This window comes from Colius striatus, chromosome 4 (genome assembly GCF_028858725.1).
Source record: "Colius striatus isolate bColStr4 chromosome 4, bColStr4.1.hap1, whole genome shotgun sequence".
NCBI classification, from domain to species: domain Eukaryota; kingdom Metazoa; phylum Chordata; class Aves; order Coliiformes; family Coliidae; genus Colius; species Colius striatus.
In genome coordinates this window covers 71,510,898-71,532,399 of record NC_084762.1, presented here as the reverse complement: position 1 = coordinate 71,532,399, position 21,502 = coordinate 71,510,898, and the positions used below count along the sequence as shown (strand labels likewise).

The following is a 21,502-nucleotide window of genomic DNA, read 5'->3' as shown; positions in this document are numbered from 1 at the left end:
AAGGACAAGTGCAGAGTCCTGCATCTGGGAAGGAACAACCCCACGCACCAGTACAGGCTGGGGGTCGAACTGCTGAAGAGCAGCTCTACAGAGAGACCTGGGAGTCTTGGTTGACAATAAACTAAATATGAGCCAGCAATGTGCCCTCGTGGCCAAGGCCAATGGCATCCTGGGATGCATCAAGAAGAGTGTGGCCAGCAGGTCAAGGGAGGTTCTTCTCCCACTCTACTCTGCCCTGCCCTGGTGAGGCCTCATCTGGAGTCCCATGTCCAGTCCTGGTCTCCCCATCTCAAGAGTGACAGAGAACTGCTGGAGAGAGTCCAGCACAGGGCCACCAAGATGGTCAGAGGACTGAAGCATCTTCCTTATGAGGAAAGTCTGCGGGAACTGGGGCTGTTTAGTCTAGAGAAGAGGAGACTGAGGGGGGAATCTCATTAATATTTACACATATCTAAAGGGTGGGTGTCAGGAGGTTGGGGCATCACTTTTTTCTATTGTATCCAGAGACAGGACAAGGGGTAATGGGAAGAAAGTGGAACACAAAAAGTTCCATTTAAACGTAATTAAAAACTATTTTACTGTGGTGGTGAGGGAACACAGGCTGCCCAGGGAGGGTGTGGAGTCTCCCTCTCTGGAGGTCTTCAAAACCTGCCTGGACGTGTTCCTGTGTGACCTGATCTAGGTGGACCCATTTCTGCAAGGCGATTGGACTACATCTCTAAAGGTCCCCTCCAACCCCTACCATTCTGTCATTCTATGAAAGTCGAGGTGAGTCACTTTTCAGTGCCATCAGCACTAAAATACAGGCAATTATCATGCCATCGACTAAGGCTTTAAAAAAAAAAAAAAAGAGGTATTTTTGTTTTAAATCACTTCTATTGTTACAAAAAAATTTGCATTACAGCTTTGGTTTCAATACATCGCTACTTTTGGAGTCACATTTACAGAGACTTAAAGACAAATATCTACATTTCTAATGTTAAGAATTCAAGTCATATTAAAAAAATGCCGCATTTCAAGCCTCTGTCTGTCATAAGGAGCCATGAGAATCATGTAAAGTTACCGACAAAGTCTAAGATGTTTATTTTACCGTTGTAGGCAATCAGTTGTTTTAAGCTGTTTTGTAAAGCACCACACTTTAGATCATTATGTGCTTTGCTCAGATGATCCATAGATGATGAGTTCAGGCGAGTTTCACTGTCTGAAGTGAGGACACTGAGGAGTTCTTTATTTGTAGGATTTCTGTATCACAAAGGATGAACAGCACAGCTACCGTGTACCAATGTTATGATGGTCAGTCATGAATAACAACAGTCTTCCTACAGATTCAGTACTAGGAACAGCACTGAGGGTTCAGCTCCAATTTCAATTGCAAAAAAATAAAACAAAAAAAAGTGAAGTCCTCTAACTTTGGTAAAAATCATAGATGAAAGTCTTTAAAAGATCGTGCAATTTTCCCTCAGACAAGCAAGATGTTCTAGTAGTGCATTTGCCTCTAATTCTTCTCTGCCCAAATAAAGAAGGGGATCCCAACTACAGCATTAAAGCCATATCTTGCTAGAACTAAAGAAACACTGTGGAGGACATTCCATCAATCAAAACAAAATCAGTTCTTTTAAATGCCTCAACTCTTCCACGACCATCAAAATCTGCCAAAAATAACGTAACAGGAACCTTCAGGTAATTGAATTCTTCAGCAGAAATGAAGATTAACCAAAATATTCACTACTCAGTATTCACTACTCAGCATGGGATGAAGCTCTACTAAAAGAAAAAAAAAATCTGATCTACACAGTCACCATTTAGAGAAGACATTCTAAACATACCAAGTTCAAAATACTGTTGTGTGGTTTTGGTTTGGTTTGGAATTAAAATTTATTTCTGATTTACAATCAAATCTCATCTGTCTTATTTTCATTTTTAATCCATTCCATTTAGATTTACTTTTCAGTCTGTCTAGGAATCGTCTGGAGCCCAACACACCAAGATGCAACTGTTATCCATGTGGACTATGTCTTTTGTATGCTAGCTGCCATTCTCTGTTGCAGTATCTGTTAGAAGTTTTACAGAATTGTAATGTTCTCCTAATCCATAAGCATGTCTCATATACCTAACAGGAAAAAAAAAAAGTTACAGAATTAATGTTCAGCTAAACTGAAAGCATACATCACACCAAACTTTATCAGCACTAGAACAGAGCTTGAAAAATTCACAATTTAGCAAAAAAAAAAAAAAAAATATGGTCATTAAAAATTCATAAAGAATTATGAAGTATTCATAAATACAGATTTTAATTCTGGTGACTTCTAGGCATAGATTGCCCTAAAGTTTGAAGGGAAAAAATGTTCCCTGATAGAACTTATACTAAATTCACTATTTATTTGTAATTACCTAACAGGTAAAATGACCCTGTAGCATTCTATAAAGCAGCGACTGAATCACACCTCAGACTGACTGTCAGCATTTTAAGAACACTAATTACAGTATCTTCCAACTAAGCATGTCCATCCCAAACATAACTTCTGACCTGCAAGACTCAAGCAGCATTTCAACATCAGGTACACAACATAAAATGAAAGAGTAGGTGAGAATCAGAGCTGAGCCCTCTGCTATAGAAATAAGTGCACTTAATTTTAAGAAGGGATAAAATTACATACTTACACAAGTATTATGGGTTTGCCTGTATATTCTTCACCAACAATAATTGGAGGAGAATCCATCTGCACTACTTCAATGGGTGTTTGCAAAATGTGCGACAAAGCCCTTAGCTATAAGGTATAAAAACAATTCCATAACAGGATTAAATCCAACATAGCAACAAAAGAGGAAGACATGGAATTTAGTTTTAGCAGACATGAGTTCAGGCATAACATTTCAAATGTTGTTAGAAAATAAGACTTTAGTAAAAAAAAAAAAAACAAACAAAAAATTCCCAAAATTACTTTAACTGCAAACAAGTTGCCTCAAATTAATCATTTTTTCATAAAACAATACGACATGAACTAAGATAAATATGTAATTTTTAAAGTTTAAGTTTTAATTTACATCACAAAAATGTAACATTCTTCTGCTCAAGTCTGCATAAGAAAATCCTTCCTCCATACAAACTCTTCCCTTACTCGCACTGTCAGCCTTTCTAATGATATTCAGAACTACTGAATTCATTAACTTGAACGTCATCAAAGACATCACAACAGCGGTGCAGCATCAGAAAAGCTACTAATTTGTGAAAACTGTTTATAACCACAGAAGAAAGTTCTTTGATAAATTATTTATGCCTATGTTTCCTTCTTATGCCTTCACTTCTCTTCTCAAGTGTCATGGTTTAGCAAGGAGCCACTTTCGCTTGGTAACGGGGGAGCGGGTTGCAGTGAAGACCCACCTCCAGCCCAGCAGGGCCAATCTGGAGCCTCTTTGATCACTATTTAAGGACAGGAATTTGAAGTGCTTGGCAGGAGGTGTAAGAGCAGTACAAGATGGAGGCGACCATGTGGACCCCACGGTCAGAGAAGGAGGAAGGAAGGAGGAGCACCAGACCAGAGAACCCTGGTGAGAATGCAGGCTGTATCCCTGCAACCCATGGAGGGCAGTGGCAGGACTGAGAGCCACCAGCAGCTCCGTGTGAGTGTGCCCGGATGGGCGAGAGACTGTGTGAGGAGGTGGCCATGGTACAGGTCAAGCTGGAGAGTCTGTGGGCTGCAGAGCAGACCCACATGAGAGGCAGAAAGGAGCTGCAGCCCTTGGGAGGAACGCACATCAGGGTCGCCTGTGCAGGGCTGCCGTGTGTGTGAGGTACCCCGCAGAGAAGCAGGGAGGACTGGTGCGGAGCCCACCTGTCCTGAAGAGAGGCAAACAGCAGAACCCATCGAGAACAGACTGACTGAAACCCTCATTCCCTGTCCTCGAGTCATTCAGGGGAGGAGAAGATAAAGGCATTGGGATCAGGGCTCTGAGCCCGGGAAGAAGGGAGAGGTGAGGAGAAGGTGGTCTTAAAGGGCTGGTTGGACTGATCGTTGTGCCACTCTGTGTAGTTTTGTATTGGTTATGTTTTGAGGTTCTATGGTTATGTTTTAGTTGGTGTTGGGATTAAATTATTTTCTGTCTTCTTCTACAAGCCAAGTAGCCTGGTCTGTTTTGTCTTGGACCATAAGTGGCAATTAAGCTCTCCCTGCCCTTCGGCAATTGTCAGGTCTTTGGTACTTGAGTCTAATTGTGGTCTTTTGTGCCCTGATGGGCCTAAACCAGGACATCAAGAAGCCCTGTTTTGAAGGTGTATTCGCCTACTTCAGAATTTCACAAATAAAAGGTGTCAATACACTACTTACTTCCAACTGACCACCCCACGCAGCTGTATTTGCGATGTCATCACAATATTTTTCGAATTCCTCTGCAGGGAAAGAGAGAAACAACTTTTAGCATTTCTTTTATTCAAGGACAAGCAACTGAGCAAAAATACCAATGAATAGCTAGAACCTGAAGAGCCCAAACACATTATACAGGAAAGTATGTATGCTCCCTGAAGAGAAGGAAAGGAAAACAGCAGAGGACAAAGAAAACCCCCCATAATTGTTTGAGAGAGAAAAATTAAGATGAGAATAAAAATATGTATGGGAATAAAAGGAAGTGCAGTTTTATATTTTAAACTTTTTATTCAGGGAACTGTTACCAAGAAGTATGAAACTGCATTCAGTTTCTCTACTGTTAAGTTTCACTTAACTGTTAAGTCTGTTGTTTGGAGACTCTAGGGAACAATGTGATAGTGAGTAGCATGCTTATTTCTTATATTAGTCAGGTGTGTTTTTAAAATCTTTTAACTATGTAGTTCAGCTGTTGTTTGGGTTGGTTTTGGTTTGTGGTTTGTTTTTTTTTTTTAAATTCCCAAATTAGCTGCTTCATTTTTAACCTGTGGAACATCTATTCCCAATAGTTCACTTGTTAATAGCTAAATAAACCTAATGCAGATCAAGTGCATAAATTTCATTTAACTGCATTTCCTAAGCTAACACCATTGCTCCACGCTAAATTACTTTCTATTTTTTAGTTTAGTCTGTTTCTAAGAAAGGTCTCTAAAAGATCTGGCAGAAACAGTGAAAATGAAGGGAGAATACAATTGAGTATCTATGCAAACTATCATAAAATAGATTTGCTTAAATTTCACACTCATTACTAACAGCTTTCCTATACAAATTGAAAGCAACAAAATTTGACAAAAAATGATCCCTAATTGTCTGACAAGCTGTTTATAATACAACTTAAATCACATCCCAGAATATGATTATCAACCAGCAAGTTCTATTTTTTTTTTCTAATGGAGAATAACGTTTGCTAGGTTACTTAAAAAAAGGATGATAAATTACAAAGACTCAGACGTACCAAGCTTCAGAGAGGATCATAGTTCGGTGTGGCATAGAACATGGCCTAATCAACAAAGTAACAAAGATCAGGAACAAACACCATAATGTGTTAATCCCAACTAAGTTGTAACCAAGACTGAGAATTATCAGAAACAATTACAAGAGCTTTTAAAATGTCTTAAGACAAAAAGCTTACCTCTGCTATACATGTCTCCAGTATTAGGGTTCGTAAGAAATGGCAGGAAGTCATCAAAGTGACTCTGCATATACTTTGCTGCTTGGTTCCTCAGAGTTGCAACAGTCCAGGAATTCTGGTGATCCTTGAGTTGATCTTCAATAGCTCTATACATGCAATGGCCATCTGAAGGGATCTGTTTAATCTCTAAGTGCCTTGCTGCCAATAGGGAGGCAAGTTTCTGACTTTCAAGATGTCTAGCACCCGTTAAATTTTCTATCTCAGCTTCAGCTATCCTTTCTTCTCTTTCTTTCTCCAAGGCAGCTTTTCTTTCCTTAGATTAAAAACACATAAAAATCACATGAGATTTTAAAATTTAGAAGATGAGTGTACAGTTCTTGGCTTTAGTGCTTGCTTCTACTCCTTCAAATATTTTCTAGACATTTCATCCACATCTGTGAAATGTTCTCCCAAATGAGTACTACTAAATCTTAGAGACCTCCTGAACCCAAGCTTCATCAAATGGTAATATATCCCAGCTTCCTTTGACATCACATCCAAAATTATGTGACAGTAGAAATTTTAATTCTATTAACATGCAAAATACAAGGGCTAGTAATAGGTGATCCTGAAATTCTAATTAAACAACAGAAAATGTTGCTCTTTCATAAGAAGTGTGAGATCTACCACTTACGCCTATGACTGCACAACGGAGCTCATGTTATGAAACTGAAAATCCCTCAGGCTAGTTACTAGACATCATAGATGACACAAAGAATTGATTTGAATGCATACAGAGAATACTAGAGGGGACGAAATCGTACCTAACACAAAAATGACTTTTATAGAATGTTTTGTAACTTTACACTTAAATTCAAAGGGAATATGAATAAAAAAAGGAAGCTGTCCAGAGAATTATCTTTTAACTTTCACACTTAAAATTCACCACAAATCAAGATCAGACTGGTTTAGGTGATCACAATATAGGAAAACTAGTCTATGGAGTTTCTGGTTTGACTAGATGTGGCGTGTTGAACTAAGGACATACTTTTATCATGTTTGTTACAAGGCAGCTCTGTCGTGGTGATCACATAATAGGGGATGGACTCAACAAGAAAGCAGTGCTCCGCTGGCCCTGAACCAACATTCAAGAAGGTACAGCAAGAATGTTAATCCATCACAGTTTAACATCTGGAGCTTAACAAGATTTAACCCTAACAGCCTGGACACCACGTAGTGTTAATTAACAACTCAAAAATTTAAAAGAACTTCAGGATTAATGTTCTTTTGTTAAATGTGTGAAGTTCTACTACTTGCATATTTTCCACATTGTATTTTATATGATATTAAAAGGATTTAATTACAAACTTTAATAAAGAATGAAGTAATTGAATTAAAATATTTTGCTTTACATCATTTGTTTTTTCTGGCTCCCATCTCCTGATCTATTCTGATCCTCAGGTCATGGCTGAGGGTAAAAAAGTGCAACTATTTATAAAATGCTTACATATCTCTAGGTAGCAGCTTTACAGACTTTCAAGGCACTCAGTAGGTACAGCATCAATACTGAATTAGCCGGGTAATGTCCCCTGCAAAATTGTTTAACTTTGGTTATTACAGTTAAGTTTAAGTGAATATAATTTAAAACAAATATCTGTGAGATTTTAAAATGTTAAGTCATACCCGTCTCTTCTGTGCTTTCGATATTCGAGGATGTTGAATTTGCTGCCCTGCTCCTTCAAGTTCTAAATTTGCAACTCCATCAGCTATAGAATCTGTCTAAAAAGAAAAAAAAATGTTAAATGTTCTTATTAGGATGATAACTGAGATGTGCACCTCCTGAAACGGCATTAAGTTCTGTTCCTAGGTAATTCTATGACACAACAATCTATGTATAGCATAAAATCCATCAAAGACAAAAGTAAAACATTTCACATCCCAAACCACTGTTCCACATTTTATTACTTTTTCCATAATCTCAACATAGAGACAGTTTCAAACTCTGCATCTCAGATTTAGTCTGTATGTTCTCTTAAAAGCTTCCACACTGAAGTGTGGACAGTGCTTACAGGCTGAAAGGGAAAGTTTTCCTGACCATAGCAGATGACTGTAGTAGTCCAACAGCCATTTCCAAGTTCTGTGACAATTACAGCAGGAGAAGGCTTCACCTTCTATACCAAAGCATATCCAGCACTTAGAAGAGACAGGAAGTTGACACTTCCCCCCCCAAAAAAATGGCAAAGCTAACCCCATGAACTAGATGTTACCCTTGGAGGCATGGACATGTTTCAATCTGAATAAAAATGTTCAGAAGTGAAAGAAACCATACATCTTAAAACATCATCTTCTCAGCCAAAGCTCTGTCCAAGGCAAGGATTTTAGCTTGCAAGGTCCTCTATCCTAAAGTTTTGACACCTCATTTATCAAAATAAAAGAAACTCTTTAAACTAATCTGAGATACAGGTAAATGGAAGCATAATGCTTATGCATTACTCAGTTGCTTAAGTATCTGTATAAAAACTACCAAAGAAGACTGTTATAGAATCGTAACTCTCACAAATTGAATGCTGCTTCTATTTTTTTCTTCCCCACAAGGATGCTCAGTAGATGCTCCTCAATCAAGTCTGTTTCCCTAAACGTCATTCAGAAATGTTTTCACTCACTTTTTCTAACAAAAGTACGTTCTGCTTAACTTTCTGTTTGGTCACTAATCGGAAAAAACTAGTCCAAACAGCACAGGCACTTTCTTTGTTTCTTTGCAAGACTTAAGCAGCCAAGACACACACACCATATGAGCATAGAGCATTGGCATCATTCAGAGAGAATTGTATTGCACCAATTTAGTCATAAGGCTTATTCATGATTAGGTAGGAGAAAGTATATGTATAGGGCTACTTTCACAAACAGTCCTTAAATTCAGGCGCAAGACACAGTTCTTTCTTTTCAGTACTGCATATACAGAATTAAGTCTATGGATTGCAAATTCACTATGAAAGAAGACTCCAACACTCTTACTTATTAATTTAAGTGATCAAATGTAAATGAATTTTTGTATGTCACACAAATATTTAACAGAATCTAGTTTACTCAGGTGGCCATTATCTCCTGCAGCTATATTTGAATAATGGTAAGCTTCTGTCAAAAATTAAGTGGTTTGACATCAAACAGTAACCTGGAAGCATTTAAGTACATAGCTATGTTGCCAACATGACAAAGCAATAGCATTCAAGATGAGAATTCTCATCATCAGGGCAAGTGTCTTGTTACAAAGAGGGCAGCTACACTGCTGACAAAATTGCAGGACAAGACACACGGCATCAGTCAAATGCCTAATCGGGGCCAGTAAGACTCTAGTTGTCTACATTAGAGTAGCAATATAACAGGAACTTAAAAAGATTTCACTAAGATGACAGATTTACTACTAATGTACCCTTAAGAGTAAAGCCAAATGCTGCTCAACAATAACAAAATCCCCCACTGTTAAATGTCCCTTCTAAAAGCCCATCCACTAAGGGTGAAAAAAGTTACTAATACTGCAAGGAAAAAGAAAAATACTTTAAAGTATTCACTATAATTTCATTACAACTTCATTATAATTCTTAAAAGTTGAAAAAGCCCTAACCCAAATTGTATCCACAAAACTTCAGCTAAAGGTAAAGTGCCTACCTTATTCTGCTCAGGTGAAGTTTCCTTCAGCTGCTTTAATTCCTCTTTGTGCTTCTGTTCAAGTTCTGCTTCAAGTTTGGCAACTTCATCAGCCAGTTGTTTTCGTCTCTTTTTGTCGTTCTTAGGAACAGCATTTTTCATGCCTTGGATTTTTGCTGTTAAAGTAATGTAATAAAAAATTACCTCTAAATATACATGCTCCACGGTCATTTCAGAAAAGAGAATTTTAAGTCACACAGAACAAAAAAGTTTGCAAATACTAACACATCAATATGTTTTAAAAGTGTAGCTATGAGACTTCCTGTGACAATTATCACACTTCAAAGCAGCTATATTCTTCTTAAGTTGTATCTGATGAAGAGAAAAACTTGTGCCAGATTGGTATTATAAATACTTATGAACTTCATCAACACAGCAAAGCTCAGCCCGTTGCCTTCGAAAACATTTGGGCACTGAGATCTCAAATCCTGACTCGGGAAAGATGTGTGAATTTTTAATCACCTAAGTAGCAGATTAAAAGTTAAAACAGAGTTTACCTGTCTTTAAAATAAAGTTTCTAAAAGTAAAATGTATATTCAAGCAGGAAAAAAAACAAACAAACTTGCTTAAATCATCTGTAAGTCAAGGCTCCGTTTGTCAAATCACAGAACACTTTGGTTAGAAGGGATGTCTGGACACTTAGTTCAATCTCTTTCTCAAAGCAGGGCTTAATTCAAACCTACATCAGGTTACTTTGATTCATATTCATCTGGAATTTTTTCAGAGGACTGTGCCAAGTCTCCAGGGATGGACATTCTGCAACCTTTCTGGGCAGGTTTTTTCCAGTGTTTAAACATTCTTGTTATGAAAATATTTTCTCTTTTTCCTCTCATTAGGATTTTTCTTGTTACTACCTTCAGCCACTGTCTCTAGCCCATTCTCTACCCTTTATTCGAAGAGTTCAGCTCCATCCATTACGTGGTGAAAACCAGAATCAGATCACCAGTTCAGTCTTCTTCAGGCTGAACAAACACAGCTTTCACAGCCTGTGCCCTTACATGAACACTCCTTGTTAGCTGTCATCACTTCTGTAGTCACCATTTCAGGGTTATAGCACCAAATATTTAACACACTTGCTATTCATCACCTGTACTTTTTTCTATCCTTCATCCTTGACTGGCACAATTGAGCCGAAGATCATGGTGATGATAATGAAACTTTTCAAGAGAAGGCAGCCAGAATGCTCACATATTGAAAGATTTATGTTAAGCATTCAGATGAATCATCTGAGTTTGACTGACAGAGATGCAGTTTTGTTCATAAAAATTAATGTAATGGGGAGAAAGAAGTTAGAGACTTATGAGGCACACACAAATACATAAGGACTGTATATAGGTGAGTAGTGGAGACAAGGATCATCAGCTGGAGGAGATCCTGGATTTTCAGAGACTGACATGTACCTTAAGTTAATTCTTATGAACAAACTGTTCTGCTGTCAAATAGTTAATCATTGCACTTACCAGGAATGTATTTTTCAAGAAGGAAAATGTTTGCCTGTAGGCCACCTGTCTCTCCTAACCAGAAAGACTGGGGTTCTGACTTCTGTTTAACCCTCCCACCTTTAGGTGATGGAGGACTGCAATTAGATACCCCTTCTATAGATCATCTTCTCTAGGTGAAAAACTCCTAGTATAGTTTCTGACCTGCAAGATCATTATTCAAGCCTCTCCCAATCAATGCAACACACGCTCTAACCACACTGCTTGATTCCTCCCGGTTTTCAATTTAAACCAAAACTGAAGTAGGAAAAGGCATTTCAAAACAGTAAGTTCCTATACTATTAATGACAATATGCAGTCCCATAGTCTCCACATTTCTTCAGTCCTCCAAATTATAAAAGGCTACAGATGGGCCTATTTCATTACACACCAAAGAAGCCAAACAAGGAAAAGGCCATATCAACGTCAGCAATGAAAAAGGCTAAACAAAAATGTAATAATCAAGTATAAAACTACAAGCCAACAGAACGTAGCAAACAGAACCACTTAATTACATTAAGAGAGCAGGTAAAAAGTGTCTCATGAGTTCATATGTAGCACTGTAAGAACACAGAGGGTTTTATACTACACATTTTACTGTGGCTGGACAGAACCTCATTTCAGATCAACTGCACCTTGAACAAAGAAATGTAGTTGCCTAGGCAGTAGGGACACTTGGGCAGGCTTTTCAATCTAAAACGCCTTATAAAAACACAACTTCTTTAACTTAAAAATAAAATGGCAAAGCGTTATCATAATGTTAACAGTATAGCATTATGTTATGGCTGTCAAGCATTGCTTGGCTGCCAAGATGATAGTGAGGCGAACTCGGCAGACCGCGTGCGAGACTCGGACCACAACCAGCGGTGAACCGCGCCTCTGACACCTCCGCAGAGAAGCGACACTTTCATCACTGACGTCCTTTTCCTCTCATGATGGCAGTGCCACGGCTGCTCCCTCCTTTCCAAAGCCCTGCGCTGGCGAACACGCCCGTCCCGTCCCATCCCGCCCCGTTCCTCCCGACCGAGCTGCTCCCGCTGCCGTCCGTGACTTCCAGCTCAGCTTCCGCGGAGCGTGGTGTGTGGGCAGTGTGACGCCAGGAAGAGGGGGTGCCGAGCCGCCCCGTGCCTTCCCGCCGCCTCCCCCCGGCGAGGGAGCCGCTCTCCCCTCCCCCGCTTCCGAGCCTTCTCCTCCGCCTGCCCTTCGCGGGGTCCGTAGGCGCTCACCCTGGAGCTCCCGCTTCTCCTTGCGCTGCCGCTTCAGCAGTCCCTGCAGCGGCTCGTCAGCTGCCGGCTCCTCGTCGCCGGAACCCTCCATGGGCGCCCGCGCGAGCCTCTGGGCGCCCTCACGCCGCGGCGGCGGCGGCGCTCCTGACCCCCGACCCCGGCGCAAGGCGGAGCTCGCAGCGCTTCCGGCAGCTCCGCCCCGCCCCCTGCCGGAGCCATGACGGCGAGATGTGGGCCGGCTCTTCCCGCCCCGTGGGGCTGCTCTGTGTGCCGCCTGCCACTCGCCGCGACCCGTTCGTCTCCGTGTCACCGCCGCAGTGGTCCACTGAGGGAAAGGCAGCCTCTGCTGCGGCTCATGAACCTTGCGGGCCGTGGGGTCGGTCCGGCTTCCCGCGTTGTGAGAGCACGAGAACAGCGCGGGAGGGGAAGGCCGATTTTCCTCATTGCTGTCCCGACAAGGACAATTGTGGAGCTGCTTCTATCTCCTTAATGGACTTGTCTTTACTAAGAAAAAAGGATACCTTTAGCTGAACCAGAGGTAAATCCCATTGAGCAGGAAGGCTAGAGGTGAGGAAGGAATTGGTTAGGGTTTTTACGTGGTGGATCACATTAAAATAATTGTTCAGCCTGTTCACTTTTGTGCAAAGCACACAGTGCCCTGTGAGCGTGCAAGTTTTTTTAACTGACATCACTTAAAGTGGAAAAATACACAAAGACTCCTGATTTTCCAAGTTGTGGTGATTTGGTCTTGTCACTACTGTCAAATTATGGCTCATAAAGTTTTTAGATTTTTGGCCCAGTAAACTCCAAACCTTGGTTTGGAGGCAAATCCCCCCCCCAAAGTGGGAACTACGAGTTCTTGTTGAGTGCTAGTGGGGCATGAGATGCTTTTCTGGTCAATGTAGTCACACATTATTTTGTGGAACGTTCGCTTCATCTAGACAAACATAACGATTAATAGTTTAATTGGATTCAAAATAACTCTGATTGAGCAAAGACCTTGGTAATGGAAACAGTAAGACTGTGCTTAAGTGTTACAGCATTGCTATTAGTCTCTTATATTCCTATCAAGAGATCCTCTACAAGTACACTGTCAAGTGGAAAGAATGGAAACAGTATCTCAAGCAAGGTGATGAATTGAAGTCTCTTGCTGTACAGAACCACCCAGTTTTTAGACCTCCCATTTGCAATTCTCTTGAAATGTAAATAATCTTCATATTTATATACCTGTACCTGGATATATATTTTACCTTTACCTTCACTGGCTTGTTCCAGCCTGTTAGAATAACATCAGATCACAGACCATCTAGGAAAAAAAGGAATTGAGTTGGTGGGTGGCTTTTTACTAGGAAAATTGCTTTCAAATTGCTAGGGTGGACCTATAAATATTTCTGTGTACTACCAATGAATCCCGAATAAGGACAAATCCAGGTTAGGTTTGTGCTGACTGATATATATCTTTTCTTTCTATCAGGTTCTGAATGACACACATTTTTTCACACATGTATGTATATATGAATGTGACATTGAACAAATCTTCTTTAAAAATGCTGTGTATTTTAAAATAATAAGTGCTGGTTTATACCTTCTGCATTTTAGTTTCATTTAGAACTTTATAAGGAAAGAAATGTCTTTTTACCATAACAAGACATTGTCATTAGGTGTTCAGACATATGACTCCATCTTTCAAGAAGGATGACTTCTGGGTTTCTGGGGACTACAGGCTTAAATCTTTCAGGAAAAAAAAAAAAGTCGCGGAGGCTTCCTCCCTGCAGCACAACTATTCTCAGTCAAAGGGGATACACCTGTTGAGGTCCCTGTAGCCACTACTGGTTGTAGTCCAGGCTTCTGACATGTATTTAGCAGTCATCTGAAAAAGAATATCTATAAATTCAAAAGACTAAGTGCCAAGTGATGATGAAGGTGAGTTGGTTAAAGTAACCTTACGAGACACTAGCCTCATTTGAACAACACATATCTTAATACACTTGAACTCAAAGTTATGCAGGAACAGAGATTTTGGAGCACACCAAGTATGAGGAAATAAATTTCAGAGAACAGCAGTAAAACAAATGTTGGGGAGGTCACGCTGCACAGCCAGCTACAGAGGAGTTTCCTCTGCTGCTGTGAGATCTAGAATAAATGAAAGCTATTAAGAAGAGCACTACCCTTGCTACAGCAGGCCTCAGGCCCAATGCCAACTTCAAGAGGCCCCAGTCCTGGCCTCTGGGGCTGGTTATCAACCTGTGGTGAGAACCAGCCCTGTGAACTGGAGCTCTGTGCCAGGCAGCTATTACAGACTGGAGCTTAGCGTGGGATAACAGCAAAGGCCTTGGAAAGACTGTTGAAAACAGAGGACTCAACATTATAAACAACTCAGTGATGGCCAGTTCCTGGTTGAAAAAAACACATTGCAAGTTCTGCTGTGAGCATACCAAAGGACAGCAGCTGAGCTAGAGGAAAACAAGCCCTGGGAGGAGGCATTTGCTAAGACCTGAGAAAATAATGCGCTCCAGTATCACAAGGTATGCCTATGGCTTAGGGGGTGGAGCCCAAAGGCTGCTGCCTGTTCAGAAATCCTCTTATACAGGGAAAAAAAGTCTGAATTTGGGAAACTGTCATTATGGGGACCTGCAGTCATAACATCTCTGCAAGCTCCACATACCACCCTGCCAGCACAGAGGGCCTTGCTGCTCCTTCCTGCACTGCCTGTGTCAGGGGCACTGCCTCTCCCTGCCTGCTTGCCCCATGATCCCTCCTCGGAGACATTGTGACCTGTCAACTCATCAGGACCATGTACATCAAGATCGGGTACATGTGGCTCCTCCCCTTCCCAATTCTGTACATTTTTCCTCTCCAAAACAAATGAAGCCTTATTGCATGTAAGCTCAGCTTGGCTAATAACAATTCCTGGGTAGAAAGGGTGGTTTGACAGGCAAGGTCATAGCAAAATATAATTTTTAGAAGCCAAAATTAAAAAAAAAGAAAACTGAAATCTGATGTAATTAGCTGTGAAGCACTTTATCTAGGATGTGACAGGTTCGCTGTCACACAAATTTTAAATCAAGATTGAATACCTTCCTGTGGATATGCAGTAAGAATATCAGCTGTTATAGGCTTCATGCAAGCAACATTTACTGACATCTCAGAATTCAAAGACAGGCTGGATTACCATAACAGCCCCTTCTGGTATTAAAATTTATGACTTGATTAATCTGTTTTGTAGGAAGTTGAAGCTCACACTGAAATCAATGATAGCTCTGTACTAAGCTGTCTCTGTCTTACACTGCCAAAATTGACATTTTCAGAATTTTGAAATGTGACTAAATATTGCCAACTTAGTGAAGTCTATAAGTGAAGGTTACTTTTGGTAACAGCTGACTTAGACATTGAATTGACCACCTGTGTTCTCTTTCTTCCGTATTTATTTTCTGGGGAAGAAAAAACATCAATGGCCATTTAAAGCATTACACTTTGACATCCTTTCTAGTATCTTTCCCCCAGGAGCTTCCCAGTGCTTACTAAGCATGCTGAAAATCAGGAAGGTCATTTGTTCAGTGGAATTTTTTAAGTCAGGGTGGGACCCCTGATACTTCTGTAAAAATCTTGACTTACTTTGTCAGGTTGCAAAACTAATTAGCTAAGGCTGTCTAGCAGACAGTTTTCAAGTCAGCAGTAAATAATATCCAAATCATACTTCAGCTAAATGATATAAAATATTGGTCAAGTAAAGGCATTTTAGGTGAGTATGGATCTCATTTCCCTCCATTATCTCCAAGATGTTTCTTGCTGAGCACTAAAGTGAATTATAAAATTACAAGTGAATTATATACAAAACTCTTAATTTTAAAGTGGCTCTGTTGTTTCAGAGGTTTGGTTGAGAGTTTCCTGATTTATGTACTATGTGACCAGTCAGTCTCTAGGTCACTTGATCACAGATATTGAAGCAAAAGTAGTTAAACTTTGTTTCACTCACTGTCATAAAATTGGCCCAGAGGAAGACCTGCAGTTATTCTACATGAATTAAGCAGTATACATGACCTTGCAATGAAACCTCCACAGAACATGACTATCAATATGGCATATTCTATCTGTCACGTAAAATCTCCTAGTGTGGTATATGTGCTATATATTGTTATCTGAAAGTTCACATATCCTTAAATGAACTGAGTGTCTCCTGTTGTTAGTTTATGTTCGCTGGAAACAGTGCTAACAGATTTTTCACAGTGAGTCACCTGCAGCTGAGATCCCTCATCTGTGAAACTGTTTTCTAGTAGTTTTTCAACACAGGTCTGACAAGTGTCAGGACTTAATGCAAATCCATTCACTTAATCAAATCTGTAATGAGTCATATTTATCAGTTAAACAAAGTAGTGAGGTTTTTATTTCTGGATTTGGCATTTTGGAGCTCACAAAGACCAGCGTATTTACCTTTTCTGTTTGTAGCACCAGAAGATGTAAAAAGAATTTCAGGTCTCTGTTAATGCAGTCAGGTTCAGGGTCACTCATTTTTCAGAGTTAGCTTATGAATGCTGGAATGCAAAATAACTAACCTGAAGACACCCTTGATTTCTATGAAGACTGCTATTGGGAAATACGTGTTAGAGATGGTGCAACTTTACCAGCTTCTGCAAATGCATTGCAAGCTTTGCAGTGCTTTGCTTTCTTAAATCTCAGCAGCTGGAATGGTGAGATTTCATGAAAACCCATGAGTCTGGATTTCTAAGCAGTTTTCTTGGCTGTATGAGAGATGTGACCTATGTTTGACAAGAGGTGTCTTGATTGCATCCTAAGTGTTCAGAAGCAATAAGCAAAAAGAAAAAACCCAGCTCCAGCCCTTCACACTGCTTTTCAATAGAAAAAACCTTTAAAAATTGGACACTTGGGGTTTCCACTGCTTAAGTACAGTCACTTAATGCAGTCAGCAGAGACTGTCAACCAGGTTTCACAGGGTTAGCACTGAATGTCATTACATATCGCTGGTGTAGTCTTGGCAAGAATCTTGTCCAATAATCCACGCTCTGCTAAACCCCTTGAAGGTGCTGTCATTTTTACTATGCTCTCTATTTTCTGCGTAGTTGCCAGCTATAGCTTATTGCTATTAACCAATGAAAGAGAGTGTCTCATGTTAAGCAGACTTCTTCTTTTCTCCAGGTAATCTTCCCAGATCTTATGATAATGAAAAAGAAGAAAAGAGATACCTTATGTACTCTTTAAACTGCTAAAAAGTATAACTGGACAGTTACTAGAATCTCTGAGACTCCCAAAGTAGTATTCAATAGTAAGCATTTCAGCTAAAATTGCATTTTACTTGTACATAGCCTCCAAGACAAATACATGACTAAATATTTGTACTATATAATTCCTTATATCTATAAAATACAATTACACCATACCATTGCTGTTCAGCATACAGACCTCATATTAATTCTCTCATTGTCACAAGTCAACTAAAAATATTTCTCCATGTCAGAAAAACTCCTGACGTACTTGAGCAGACAACCTACACGTGCACATACACTCAGTAGCAGTGGGGAGGCCATAGGGAAGTTTAAGAGTAAACCTGCTGGGTGGCAATCCTAAATGCTGATGGTCTGTGAATAGTTTCAAATCTCATGTAATGTACAGGCCCCTATAGGTTTATATCTGTAAGACCTTCATCTACAATGCTGTGCAAATAACTCATCGTGCAGAATAAGTTTTTTCTCTACTGGTTCAGTATTTGAGCACAAAGATGAGGAAGCTGCCAAAACAGATGTTAATTAGCCATGGTATCAGAAACACCTTTAGTATAGACATGGCAGATAGTACAATTATCAGTAAATTTTTCTTCTCAGATTCTTTTTTTTAACAAGTTGCTTGTCAGCACGTGAGATTATGCCAGCAGTCCTGGCACTGCTCCATCTGGGTAAAACTGGTCCCACATACTGGTGGAGCACAATCTGGCACCAAGGCAAAGCACCAAGGTAGACTCACCCTCTAATCCCAGCACATTGCTGCTGTTACCCTCCACAAGGCTGAGTACTGGAGCCCACCTCTCATGCTCTCATCTGCTGAGTATCCAGTGAGAGAAGAGAGAAATATGCCTAAGTGCCTTAAAGACAAGGAAAAAACTAGCAGAAAAATCAGAAAAGGAGTGAGGAGAACTAGACATGGGGAAGGGAAAAGGAAAAGTGAGAGCTGTGAGAGGAATATTGGCCTGGAGAGGTGATGATTGGAGAAAGAGGTCATGGCTGTGACAGGAGGAAGTAAGGTCTGGTGCTAGTACAGAAAACGGAAGAGAGAATTGGAGAAGTTGTGTTTGAAAAAGGGAGGGGAATTTGGGAGACAGACTTTTTAGTAGAGCTTGTAGTGATAAGACAAGGTGTAGTAGTTTTAAACTAAAGGAATGTAGATTCAGACTAGATATAAGGAAGAAATTTTTTATGATGAGGGGGGTTAAACACTGGCACAGGTTCCCCAGAGAGATGGTAAATACTTCCTCCCTAGAAACATTCAAGGTTGGGTTGGATAGGGCTCTGAAACCTCACCTAGTTGAAGATGTCCCTGCTTATTGCAGGGGTGATGTACTAGTTAACTGTGTGAGCTGGCACAGGCAGGACACGGGAACAGCTGCAAAACTGTGGATGAAATGCAAAGAGGATTCTCTGAAGCAGCATGTGAGCAGAGACACACAAGCAGGGATGCAGGCACTTTGGACCTCAGTCCATGCTAGAGGATCATCAAACCTGATTGTGCCTGTTTTTCAAGGATTCATGCAGCTGTACTTTACCTCTGTGCTTTAGTCTTTTGCACAGCAGGGCAAGAATCTCAAGCATGTTTGGTTGCCTGTAAGTCTAGCACAGGTCTATGTTATCGAAACACAGTTGTTCTATGTGTCCAACACAAAAGGTTAAACAAAATTTAAAATTGTACATGTATTTTTCTACAACCCAGCTGCAAGTCACCTGAGCATGTTCACAATCCTCCTCCTAAGGATACATCAGAGAACACAGATAATATAAATTTCTTACAGAAGATTATTGGGGTTTTTTTGTGATCTGTAATATCTAACATAGCAAAGACCTCACATGATATAGCAGATCATCTAGACAGGGCTGTGGGATGAAGGTGGAGCTGGAATTGTAATAATGGCCTGCAAGAAATAAGGAAAATGGAAATTATCCATATTGTATGTATATTAAATAGGAGCAGAATGCAAAGCCTTCCAGCTGTATATGGAGAAAGCAAAATAGTATAACTTAAGTGAGTAATCTGATGGCAAAGTCTCACAAAAGTTGTGTCACTGGCTTCTAAAGCTAATGTAAATCAAAATAGCTTTTGCGGAGATACACTGGAGCAACTAAGTCTTCCTCCAGCTAAAAGGATCGCAGGAATCATGTTTCATGCATTGTATACTGAGTAACAACGTGCAAAGACCTCATATTTATTAGCTTTTAATTAGGAGAACTAGTTATAAAGATGCTGCAATGGCATGAAGTACACTCATTTCATTGCACCTTTCTCAATGGTATGGATCTTTAAACTTGTTTGGAGTACCAGTAAGGGATTTTTTTCTATTCAGTTATTACCTTAATTGCACCATTTTGCATTCTTTATCCACATTATACATCCTGCATCTTTTCACTACAATCTTAAGATTGGTCAACTGATAGGGATAAGTAGCTCCTAGCACTGTGTTGACCTTTCCCAGAAGGATATTGGGTTTTGTATCAAAAAGCTGTAAATTATTCTTCAGCTGAAGATCACAGTACCACTGGCATTCTTCTCACACCTTTTCAGTCAATCAGGGAATAATGTATCTTTCTACTTTTCCATTTTCAATCTGTACTGATAAGTTCTAGACACGGGCAAAAAAAAAAACCCAACCAGGTTATTTCTGTTATTTTTATAGCAGGAAATTCAGCTTACTAGTAGCTGGAGTCCCTCTAGGCTTCTAATTTGTCTAGTGTCTCATTGCTACTATGTTTTTCGGTTAATTACAATTTCCTCTTTATTGATGGCTATGATTAGACTAGCTGTTGCCACCTTTGCATCACATGCTGAGGCACACAATAGAACTCCATATCTGTAAACTGAAATTCTTTCTTTATGAAAAGAATCAATTAAGAGGCTCTGCAGGTGCAGCCAATATTTAGATGCAAACATGCAAACAGTTTAATTTCTGGATATCTAGAGTAACCTCAACCTCTTTTCTTTCCCATCCAGTTATGTGCAGGTTTCCTAACTCACAGAAATCCTGCAGAACCCCAAGCCATAGTGGAGCCAAGCTTGAGGCACCTAATGCTCATTAAGAATTTCTTTCCATCAAATGTCCATCCAACATCTGCACATTCCTTCTGCTGCAACATCTCTTTTGGCAGCTCCCAATAGTAAAGCTTGTTTTGGAGACAGGCCATCACCAGCATTTGCAGTCCCTCAGTCTGATTTCAAATGTTTACTTCCAAAGTGCTTTCAAAGAATGCCAGTTCAATATGACTAGTCTTGATCACATTTGACCACTATGTCAATAAACAGAGTTACCTTTAAAAAGCAGGACCATGCCACTTCAATCCACAGGATCCATATATGTGTACAACAGTCTTCTCGATATCATTTGCATTAATGTTATGAATCTGCTAAGCATTAGATCATCAGCTTGCATAAAAACAGCTAGAGTAACAGGCCTTGTTACTGTATTTTATTCTCCTGGACAAATCGTGAACTTTACGTTGTTTCATCCATTTCTGAAATGGAGCAATTCTTTAGTGTACATGTTGCATGAAATGAGTTCTAATTGAAAGTGAAAGTCTTCTCATTGAGACTGAAATGGCAAAGGGAATTTAAGTCAGACGATTAATTATCTGAAGTGGAGTTTGACCAAGATGCTGCTGTTCTTGTGATATGTATCATAGGACAGCTCATGATCAAAAGCTGTTGTAACTTTGACTTTAATTTGAAGCTTCTTTCTTTATACTTAGTCTCCACCTAGTACCAGGAGGGTAGAACAGCTCCGTTTTTCTTCAGAGCAAAGGGTGTCATCTAACAGAAGCACCAAAAGTAACTTTACCTGTTTTTCTTGGATATACCTTATCTAGGTATTGACTAAGCCTGATATTGCTTGGTTTCATGACCAAAGGTATTTCTGGCTAAAAAGTAACTCCAGTCAAAACTGAAAAAAATAAATGCTCAAAGGTAAGTGTAAGACAACTTTTTCCTTGTTGTTCCCCTGTGGTAGTTTGAGCCTGGCTGGATGCCAGGTGCCCACCACACCGCTTTATCCCCCACCTCCTCAGCAAGCCAGGGAAGGGGAGAAAATATGGGAGTCTCGTGGGTTGAGATAAAAGCAGTTTAATAAATAAGCAGCAAAGCCGCGCGCGCGGGAAGCAAAGCAAAAGCAGATAAGCTGTTACTCTCTACTTCCCATCAGCAGCGATGTCCGGCCACCTCCCGAGAAGCAGGGCTTCGGTACGCGTAGCAGTTGCTTTGGGAAGGCCAGAAATGAATCTCGCCTCCCCTTCCTGCTCCTCTCCCCCAGTTTATATTACTGAGCTGACGTCATATGGTATGGAATATCTCCTTGGT

At 40.1% G+C, this 21,502-nt stretch overlaps 1 protein-coding gene across 2 annotated transcripts; it reads right to left on the bottom strand.

Moving 5' to 3' along the window:
• Nucleotides 1-1,059: 1,059 nt before the first annotated feature.
• Nucleotides 1,060-20,810, bottom strand: OTUD6B (OTU deubiquitinase 6B). 2 transcript variants are annotated; one of them, XM_061995776.1, is made up of 7 exons: nucleotides 20,462-20,810; nucleotides 9,196-9,350; nucleotides 7,213-7,308; nucleotides 5,551-5,863; nucleotides 4,326-4,387; nucleotides 2,662-2,768; nucleotides 1,060-2,110 (listed from the first exon to the last, which is right to left on the bottom strand). In XM_061995776.1, exons 1-7 carry the CDS (start codon nucleotides 20,478-20,480, stop codon nucleotides 2,026-2,028), a joined length of 837 nt encoding a protein of 278 aa, XP_061851760.1. In that variant the 5' UTR covers nucleotides 20,481-20,810; the 3' UTR covers nucleotides 1,060-2,025. The 2 variants fall into 2 exon arrangements, with proteins under 2 accessions (XP_061851760.1, XP_061851761.1); XM_061995777.1 differs by lacking the exon at nucleotides 20,462-20,810 and adding an exon at nucleotides 11,939-12,110.
• Between the last annotated feature and the right edge of the window lie 692 nt (nucleotides 20,811-21,502).

Coding starts and splice junctions, on each gene's coding strand:
- OTUD6B (XM_061995777.1), bottom strand. CDS start 12,029: ATGGAGGGTTCCGGCGACGAGGAGCCGGCAGCTGACGAGCCGCTGCAG. Junction 7,309..9,195: donor CTTCACCTGAGCAGAATAAG/GTAGGCACTTTA, acceptor TTTTCTTTTTAG/ACAGATTCTATAGCTGATGG. Junction 2,111..2,661: donor GGCAAACCCATAATACTTGT/GTAAGTATGTAA, acceptor TTTTCCTGTTAG/GTATATGAGACATGCTTATG.